This window comes from Nymphaea colorata, chromosome 8 (genome assembly GCF_008831285.2).
Source record: "Nymphaea colorata isolate Beijing-Zhang1983 chromosome 8, ASM883128v2, whole genome shotgun sequence".
NCBI classification, from domain to species: Eukaryota; Viridiplantae; Streptophyta; class Magnoliopsida; order Nymphaeales; family Nymphaeaceae; genus Nymphaea; species Nymphaea colorata.
Genome location: NC_045145.1, coordinates 13,829,301 through 13,839,620, shown reverse-complemented (window position 1 = coordinate 13,839,620; position 10,320 = coordinate 13,829,301). Strand labels below are relative to the sequence as shown.

The 10,320-nt window shown below is 46.2% G+C and overlaps 1 protein-coding gene across 1 annotated transcript; it reads right to left on the bottom strand.

The window, feature by feature from the left end:
* Positions 1-6,180: 6,180 nt before the first annotated feature.
* On the bottom strand, positions 6,181-8,405 carry LOC116258399 (protein DETOXIFICATION 48-like). The gene is made up of 2 exons (XM_031635528.2): positions 8,194-8,405; positions 6,181-7,987 (listed from the first exon to the last, which is right to left on the bottom strand). The coding sequence occupies exons 1-2, from the start codon at positions 8,323-8,325 to the stop codon at positions 6,503-6,505; spliced, it is 1,617 nt and encodes a 538-aa protein (XP_031491388.1). The 5' UTR covers positions 8,326-8,405; the 3' UTR covers positions 6,181-6,502.
* Positions 8,406-10,320: the final 1,915 nt, after the last annotated feature.

The window sequence follows — 10,320 nt, the reverse complement described above, 5'->3', positions numbered from 1 at the left end:
TTGTTCATTGGATATGACTTAGTTATTCACAAAGTTGTCGGTTGTAAAACAACTTTATGAAAAGGCAATGTGAAAGCGATTGAACTGACTTTAAAAACATTATCTTACACATGACAACTTATCTTATAAGTCAATTGACTAAATTAATTGGATGACTGGTAACATACATAATTGTTTCACGATAAAAATACCCACAAATGCCCTATGCAGAAATGCACAATACCTCGTGTGCTAGTTTTTATTAAATCCAAATTTGTGGTACAGCATACAATCATAATTAGGTACATTCTATTACTGAAACAAGTGCCTTAATGTATATTTATTCTATATATCAAGATAATATTCTGAGTTGCTGGTGCAATCTGAAAACATATGTAATTATTAATAATGCCTATATAATTCTTAATCTATTACATGCTCTGCACTAAGTAAACAAAGAGATTATTTTCACAAGAACGTAGAAAGCGCAAAGCACGCATTCCAACCGTACTTACTCGCAATGTCTTTATAGTCTAATAGTGTATAAATTGCCTTCCCAAAGATTCTAAACGAAAAGGTGCGATATATTGTCAAAATATGTTCTATGTGCAAGAGAGAGAGAGAGATTCAGACATGCGTGCGTGCCGTCGTCCTGGCCGTGTAGCTGCCACCAACTAGAGAGTGCAAGTTCACGAGATGCGTGCTTGGAAAAATGCCAGGGATTAGACATGATTTCAGGCTGCCTGACCTTCCCATGGATCGCCTTTGAAAAGTTGAAGCATGGAAAAACACTATCCTTACAACCATTATCTTGTCTCCGCAGCTTGATCGTTCCAAAGGAGCGGTGGAAACATGGGCTACAAATGTGGCCACAGAAAAGAAGAAGGTTGTGTGTGAGGGTAGTTTTCACTTCTATCCTAGCAATAGCATCTGTTCCTAAAGTCCAAAAAGCAAGCACAAAGAGTGGGACAGATCTAGGTGAGTACCCACTCCCACGTGATGCTGTTAATTTGCATTGAAGATCAGGATGAGAAAGAGAGAGAGAGAGAGAGAGAGAGGGAGAAAAAAAAAATTGAATGATTGCTTTTGCCATTGGCCATCCCTAGGGACAAATTTCAACGAAAGCACCGAACTCGATCGATCTTGGCAAGGTGACCTTTTCTTATCCATAACATGTGGAAATTGTATGACAAACAAGAGAGCCAGACCCGTGTAGAGGATGGTGAATTTGAACTCCGATGATGAGTTATAACAACCCGACCCACTCCCGGGTTCGGGCCCCTGGTTCGACGGATCCCAACCCGCCCCCTAGCAATTTCGGTTCCAATCCTAAAAAGGCTAGGAACCAGGACAATCATCTCATTAATAGCCTCCCATTATAAGCCCTTGAAGATTCCTCACAATCTTCGATACGGGACTAAACTTCTGGGGTGTTACAATCCACCCCCCTTAAAGGGCACGCGTCCGCGCGTGTGGGACCCCAGGTCCGAGTGTTGAAACTGCTCTGATACCACTATAACAACCTGACCCACTCCCGGGTTCGGGCCCCTGGTTCAACGGATCCCAACCCGCCCCCTAGCAATTTCGGTTCCAATCCTAAAAAGGCTAGGAACCAGGACAATCATCTCATTAATAGCCTCCCATTATAAGCCCTTGAAGATTCCTCACAATCTTCGATACGGGACTAAACTTCTGGGGTGTTACAAATGAACTACTTTTCTTTCATACCTGGAGAACTTGACGGCTTTCCTCTTTTTTTATAACTGAATCATGATGTAAGACTGGAGCTCCAACTTATCCTGCTGCCTTGGCGGTGGAGGTCACATCAAGAGAAGATCAGAAAGACCAACTCTTTGGTCAAATAATCAAGATGGATTAGTTTTTTGCCACAAATGTTCACGTTCCCTACTCATCAAAAGACGGACAGAAAGCAGATAAGCCGCGCAGAGACCGTAGGCAAGCATAAGTACCATCCATCCAATCAAGGATTCAAAGAATTGGAATCAAGATGATCTTAGTAAATTTACAATGGACAAAAACAATTTGCACACTGACCGTTTCAAGTTAATTAGCTCAGTTGGTATGCACCATGTAGATCTGCTCTTATCACAAGTATCATCCACCCAATTAAGGCCGCGAACACTTTGATGCAGACAATCTAACTGCATTGGCAATCGAATCAAAGGAGAGAAAAATGACAAACGATACATACTCTCACATTTTACATACCTAAGCCCAATTATGTTCATGTGTTTGGAGACATCCGATAAAATTGGAACGATTCATACAAAGAATCGAAGATTGCATGGCTCCTGCACAAGGAAGCCCAATAATGCTCAATTCTCACCAACATCATCAAACCCCTGCATTTCTGTGTGCTCCTAGAAATGTAGAGCTTGTCCGCAAACTAAAACAAGTTCACAAAACACACACTCAGCGAGAGAAAAGACAGGAAGACGATTGGCCAAGGACAAGAACAACGTGTGTGGTGGACAATATGCCTTACAAGTTTTGACACGGTCGGTACTTACATTTTCTGCTATTAGTAATCCACCATCACCAGTATTTTTTTCTTTTACGTTGTATATCCAAGAACAGCAACCAAGTTAGATTTTATCTTCATTGTGTGGGTATGTGATGTGACCAATTCCTGGTGATGTAAGAGCTCCAGTGTGAAGGCTGAATGTGAGTACGCAAGTGAAAGTCCATGTGTGGGAACAGTGAGGTGGGTGAAGGGATGCAGCAGGTAGTGCCTTAAATTCTGAGATATTGAACGAGTGAGTGAGTAGAGGACAAAGGAGATGGGTGGCAGAAGCATACTGGGCGGGGCATGCGTCATGGTGGTGACAACAGTGGATTTGGCTCCCCAACAACCAACTAAAGCCTAAGATGCCCCACACTGCTCTCCATCGACCCCAATAATGTCGCGTCACCGTCATTTCCCTTTAGGCAAAACCTTTTGCATCTTTATGTTTTTCTTGGGCCCTCCAAACCCCCTTTCCTCTCTCTCTCTCTCTCTCTCTCCCTCATATTAAGTCATTTGGCATCCATATATATATATTCATCTTGTCTACTGTAATGAGCAGAAAAGAGGGGAAGCTGTTGACAACCATAATTTATAGCGATGGAGAGGGGATTAATTAGAAGGGGTCAAATTCAAGTTACTGTTTGTAAGGGGAGGGGAAGGTTGGGGTACTGTGGTTGGTGCAGGGTGGGGCTGGTCCTCTCTCACCAAGGCACGCCAAATTCGTGGATGCATGCGCACGTGGGTGGGTGGGTGCGTGTGTGGTGGAGTGCAGGTGCATGTGCTTGTACAGTTGAGGCAGTACATACATGGGCCAAGGGGAAGGAGGAGCGGAGATAATGTGCGGCCGGCCGCCGTGGCTGCCACCACCGCCCATCTGGGCCAGCCTGCCTGCAACTCAGTTAGGAACAACACATGAAATTCCTAGGCCCAATCTCCATGTCTGCACATTCATGGCAACACCAGCCTGGGCCCCCCCCTCCCCATGTGAAATTCCACCTTCCTTGGCCCCGTTGCACTTTGGAAATTTTCTTTTGCATCCTCGAAAACCGATTTCTATAATGCAATGCTGATCCAAATCCAAATGAATCCGTCAATTGGTGTCTCTATCTAAAAAGTAGAAGATATGAAATTTTTTTGAGTGTGATTGGATGACGACCTGTCGTCCAAAAGAGAGTTTAAACTAAAGGTGCCCGAAGCTGTGAAAGTTATCAGAGGCGAAGATGTCATTGTCATCAAGTCAAAAAAGATTGTAGAAGTTCCTTTTATCTATGAGTAATCTTTGTAAGAATCCCTTATAATGTAGAGGGGGTTACTTGATGTTATTGATGTTATTTGCTTTTTTTTTTTTCAACATGGATTGGGGTTACTTACGTAGGTATTACAGCCCACCACTTGCCACACAGAGAAGCATAACAGAAAGATTTTGGTGCTGAGCGGAGCAGGCAGAAAGCAGGGTGCATATCGGTGGGAGATGGGGATCCACAATGTCTTGGAGAGGCCGAGGCCGAGGCCGAGGCCGAGGCCGGTACAGCAAGCAAGGGCCAATCAACATATATACATATATATAATTGATAAATGGGAAGACCAAAGAGTAGAGGCCGCGAAGTGAGGAAAGGGTGTTGGGAAGTGTAGGAGAAATTATGGACAAAAGAAAGCATTCCTTTTTTACACCCCTTGCTTTTTTGCTTGGATACAAGGGGAACAGAGTGGGCTGACAGAGCTCTCCATTACTACACCAGACCATCTTGTTTGTTGCCAAGAGAACATGACATTGGTGGGACGCCCTTTTTATATTGGCCTCCTGGTGCCGGGCTCGAGATGGGCAGATCCTAATTAAGTTGATCCTAGAAGGTCTGCCCTGTTCCACGCGGATCGGACCTGATTCCATTCTGTCCCCTTCTTTGGGGCCCAGATGCCTCATACTTTTGTTCCAGTATCAATCAGCCTCTAAATAGTACAGCACCAATGCTCGAGTGTGAGTGTGTGTGCGTGTGACAGGAATGCTTGGAGTGCATGTGTGTATATGTCCTCTAAAAAGGCAATGCTTCAGCCATGTGCATGAATGGACGCGAGTGTGTGCATCGTTTCATAATAAGAAAGAAGCAGGAGGGAAGTCGGGGGTCAGGCTCGGGCCGCATTTCATTTCGGAGCAGACCTCCCCTCAACCCTTTGGCGATCCAAGACTTCCGCTGGCCCAAGGCTGCAAAGAAGGGGACCAAGCTAGCTTACCTGTCCTTGTGTACTTTTTTTGGTTGCTTTTGACAGGAATCCCCTTCCTGTTGGGTGCCATGAATGAGTCCATAAAAACGTGTGGTTAAGCGTCCATGGTACGTGGGTTCATGCGGCCTATACGGCTTTCTGCTAGCCAGGCTGCAGTACAATGCTGCATCCATCACCTTTCAGTCTTTACTCGCCCCTTGGAAAGCAATTGACGGCAAACCAGAGGAAGCCCATCGCAGACTCTGCTCTACAATTTGGAAGAGAAGAGTTGCGAGACGTCAACTGAAGGAAATATATAGTTCAATATTGATATTTTTGTTTGTTTTTTAGTGCGAAAGACTGGGCAAACAAAAAAAAAAAAAAGCCATTATATAATTAAAGACGACTTGTAGTAATTAACCGGCAGGCCGAGCCTGCTCATGTTACTTGCAGAAAGAAACGCCTTTGTCTGCGGTAACTCGTTCCTCTCTTTTCCTTTATCATCAAGAACAACAATGATAAACTTCCTTCCTTCCAAGGAGCAAATTTGAAAGCAGCATAAGCAAGAGATAGATTAGATGGAGTTTCAAGACGCAGGAATAGATTAATGGCCCTAACTAAAAAGAGTAAAGGCCCAAAGAAGAAAATTAAATTCGAAAGGGAAAGAAAAAAAAGAGTTGAATGGACAGAAAATTTTGCTCGGGCCCACATCTCGGCGCATGTCTGGTGCCCATCTTGTATTGTTGTATCGTGGACGCCGCTGCAAGGGCAGGTGGGGAAGACTACCAAACGGCGTCTCATATCTCACCCATATCTACCTTTCCTGTTTTCATGAATAATTGCAGCGCCTCACATACGAGCGAGCGCTTCGCAACAGCAGCTATTATGTCAATTTTTAAAAAGTTGAAACGTCTATTTTTTAATTGTCAGGAATAACGGCTTGGAAACATTTTACGAGAATCTAAAGGTTAACAAAAGGTCAAAAGTCGGTTTCTTGCTCAAGTCAAGCATCCTCAAGATTCAATAGTACCAACGTCCCAATCAGGATAATATCTTCACCTGATACACTCAAACCACTACCCAATACAGTCAACTTCTTATCGCCGATATCCTCATTCCTTCCTGCAGTTGGTCCTGATCTCTTGCCTTCTCTTAATCCGACAATTCATTGACCTAAAGTTCAGACACACAGAGAGAGAGAGAGGTTGTAACTCGTTAACAAATTTAACTTTTTTTATGCAACGCGACAATCGAGTAGGAATGAGCAGTAACGTCCTGTTTACATTTATGTGCATCACAAACAGAAGTGACAGTAGGATAATGTTGGTAAATATATAGATTGTGTGTCAAATTAAGGCAACCGGACCAGCGCCATGAATGAATGGTTGAATAAAACAGAAAACAGAGCCACCTGTTTCGTAACGTTACGGGAAAGAGGGAGGAAACAAGAAACCAAGGCGTCTTTGCTTGGGGGGGAAATCTGAACAGTTGTTGAATGCAGCTGTGAATTCAAGCTCAGAGATTTTACATTCACAAGAAGAAATCTTCATAAATGAATTACAGGTAGCCTTTGAATATTTGCACAATCGACGAAAAAGAAAGCTCTTTTCCATATAGAAGGAAAGGAAAAGTAAAGAAGAAAATTAAAAACCTCCTCTCCGCCGGTCAGCTGCTGTCACGAATAATGACAGTCCGCGGCCTCCCAGCATCAGCTCTCTGGTTCTTTGAGGAGAGCCAAAACCAACGAAGGGGTTTCGGCACAAAAGTCTCGGGGGATTCCTTGCCCTTTCATTTCCCTTAATCGTTTGGCTGCACCACTTTGATGGAAATGAGAGGCGCCCTCTCAAGCATCTCGGCAACTTCAACCTTGTAGGAATTGGATCCACTCATCTTGGTGGTTTCGCTGACCACCTTCCTGACCGGTTTGCAATCGACGGCTCCACCAGTCAGCTCCCGAGCCCTGCTCGCCTGAAGAGCCCAGTCAGTCTTGGCCAAGGCGCACATCATGAGCAGGGCACAGGATCCTTGAGCAGCCAACAAGCCCAGCCACAGTCCCAGGAACCCCAAGTTGGCCACGAACCCCATAAGCAGGGCCACAGGCATGCCGATGACGTAGAAGGAGCCAAGGTTGATATGGGCACCAAGGGAAGGCCTGGCGCTGCCTCTGAGAACCCCGCAGCCAGTGGTCTGAGGGCAGTTGCCCAGCTCACAGAGGCCAACCAGGGGCATGGCCCTAGCCGTCAAGGCCACAATGCCCCTGTCGCTAGTGAACACCCAGCCCCACACGTTCCTCAGCGTCGTGGTGAAGGTCAAGGCCATGATGCCAGTCATGAAGGCGCAGCAGACGGCCACGAACATGGCCACCTTGGCCCTATTAGGCCTGTTGGCCCCCAACTCGTTGCCAATTCTGGTAGAGACGGCCAAGCTTAGAGACGAAGGGAAGATGTAGACAAGGGAGGTGGTCTGTAGGAGGATGCCCATTGTGGCCACGGCGTCGCTGGCGTTGGAGAGTAGGCCCGAGAAGATTATCATGAGCTCATACCACCACCACTCCAAGCAAACCGACGCGCAACTTGGTATGGCTAAACTTAGCAAGGGCCGCCACTCCCTGAGGCACTCCAGGGACCAACCCTCCCACGACCCCTTGCCACAGACCCCACAGAACCACAGGTAGACCAAAAGGGAGGCCACCAAGTTGAAGTCTGTGACCACCATTGATAGGGCTACCCCTCTAACCCCGAGACCCATGTACAGGACGAGCCAGAGGTTGATGGGGATGTGGAGGACCAGAGCCAGGGCGGCGGTGAGGGTCAGGGGCCGGGTGATGCCCTGCGTCCTGAGATAGATTCGGAGTGGGTGTAGAACGGCCTGAAAGAAGAGGTCGGGAAGGGAAAAGGCGAGGTAGGTAGAGGCGACGGATGTGATGATTGGGTCCTGGCCGCACAGCAGGAGGATGGGCTTCATCTTGAGCCAGAGGAGGGAGATGGGGAGGCAGGCGACGAGGAGGATGAGGATGGTGCGTTGGAGGGTGAGGCACATGAGGGAATACCTCTTGGCGCCGAAGGCCTGTGAGGAGATGGGCTCCATGCCGAGGGCCAGGCCGGAAAGGATGGAGTAGCCGGTGATGTTGGCGAAGCCAATGGACAGAGACCCACCCGCCAATTCGTGCTTCCCCAATCTGCCCAAGAACAGCATGGAAACGGCCGCTCTGCCGTAGAAGATGAGACCCACTACCAGCATAGGCCCTCCAATCTTGCACATCTCCTTCATCTCCTCGACCACCTGGTGAAAGAGGAGCAGAACTCGCATAAAAACCATGAAAATTGCTTACGGAAAGAGCTCCGCAGAAGCAGGAAGCCAAGAAAAAGAGCGCGGAGGAAAAGACACAAAAACAAATGCATAATATATAGCGATGCGATGAAAGAAGAGGAATATAAAACTAAGCATCGTAATAACAATAAACAACAACGAATAATAACAACCAGTACCTCCGAGATGGAAGGCCAGGACTTGGGGCGACCTTGGTCATGGCCTGCGACCCTGAGGTAGGCAAGAATCATCAATGGTGGTGGCGCTGCTTTCAGAGGGAGGCTGTCGGAAATGGGAGAACCACCGTCCATCCTTCAGTACTTACACTCATTTATCTCTCTCTCTCGCTCTCTCTCTCTTCTTGCCTTTCCTTTACTATAATCGCCCTTCCTCCCTCGCACCCCCACCTCCCCCCTGTTTTATATTCTCTCAGACAAAAGCGTGCCAGGGTCGATTCACAGAACGCAACAAACAAACTCAATGTAGTCCCCACACACTCGCTCTCCCTACCCCTCTGAGGACGAAGATATTGAATCGCTTTTGTAATATTTAATTACAAAGGAGTCGTTGGTCGTAAATACAATATTCACATATAAATCTCTCCCTCTCTCATTCCCATTTTGTCGGCTGTCTCTCTCCCCCAGCCTCTCAAAATCTTTATTTTTCTAAGAGTACCGAGTCTCCCAAACATAAAACAAAAGACCAGCCTTATCATCTCTAATTGAATATACACAGTAGGCTAGACCGCTGGACTCAAAAAGACTGCAACTGCAAGTTGCTCAAAATGGAAAGGTTCATGAACTCAAAAGTGGAATCATTAATCCACTAAACTGTAATAAGAATAAAGAACGTCCCAGCAAGAAAGCGTTTGTGCCAACCAATGCATGGCTTCCATCTTGTCACTCTCTATTCGTTCATGCACTTGGTGAGACTGAGATCCCCCTAGCCGTTCGTGCCTGTCTAAGGGGGAGAGGCTCTCAGTCTCCAGCCAACCTTGTCATATAGCTCTTTCACTTTTCTCAATCTAAGCTGGCATTAGCAAGTTTCCGTGTCAGTTTGCCATGTGTCTAACATTGAACTCTTAACCAGCCAAACCTAAAATTATGTAAAATCCTACAAAAGTTAACTTCTTTCAAGCCATTTTCTTTTCCTTCACATACATTGGATTAAACCAGGCCATGACAATGCCCAGAATGCAGAAACCAGTATTACTTAACACGATTAGCTTATCCTCTTTCTCCATTGTGCATAAATGTAGTAGAGAGAGATGCTGCATGAGGGCCAAAATGGTGCACGAAGAAAAGAACAAGCAGTACGATCCTTGTAAAATGGGGATGGGACCCACCGTCCTGTGTCAAAACTGCAAGTTCCAAAGGGTACGTGAGAGAGAGAGAGAGAGAGAGAGAAACCGAGAATAGAGAGACGCGTCCTTATTGTTGTCCCTAATTCCTATAATGGTCACGAGACGAGCGAGCCTCGTTCTTCTTCCTCTCCGGCGCTTCCTACTCTCTCCTGTAACTCTCCCCCCTTCAAGGATACTGAGACGCCAGCTCGAAGTCCCAGTCGGCGATTCGTACATGCATTGGCTCGTTCCCCGACTGCCCACCACTCGACCATTGTTGCATGCCTCTCGCTCCGTCCCTATCCCCGACCTGACCCCGCCTCTCCTCTCTTTCCCCGATCTCCTTTTCAATGTGAAACACGCGCAGTCTGCAATTTCTTTTTCCTTTTTTTCCTGTTTCACAGAAGTTGCTCTCCGTGTGTTCCAGCTGAGGTTGCCTCCTCTACTGGCTCCCCTTCTCTATTACTTGGACCGAATTTTGAAGAAACTAAACTTGTTTGGCAGTTAACAAACTAGTCTTCGTATGACTCGGTAATGAAGCGTTAATTAGGAGGAGGCAGAGAAAGCAGGTGCATAGGCAGCTGAGAGTGGGGGGAGGGAAGGATCAAGGAAGGAAGGAGATCTTGGACCCTTTCTTCTCTGGGAACGAAGGCCTCCCAAATGGAGAAGTAAATTTTTGCTTCGATGATGCCTCATTCTTTGTCATAATTCTAAAATGAATCCCATTTCTCTTACAAACAACTTTGCAATTGCTTCTGATGAAGGCCTACCACTGTCACTGCTCCTTTGCTTAAATCAGACGGAAATCAAATACCGCCCTTATTCCTGTAATAAGTGTGAACAAACAGTTTTTAGCTAACTTGAAAGGGCATGATAATTTACTAGATAAAAATGGTCTTAGACAGATATCCAAACTGGACCTTATTTAATTAAGACATGGTAATTGGAACAACCACTGAAAGTG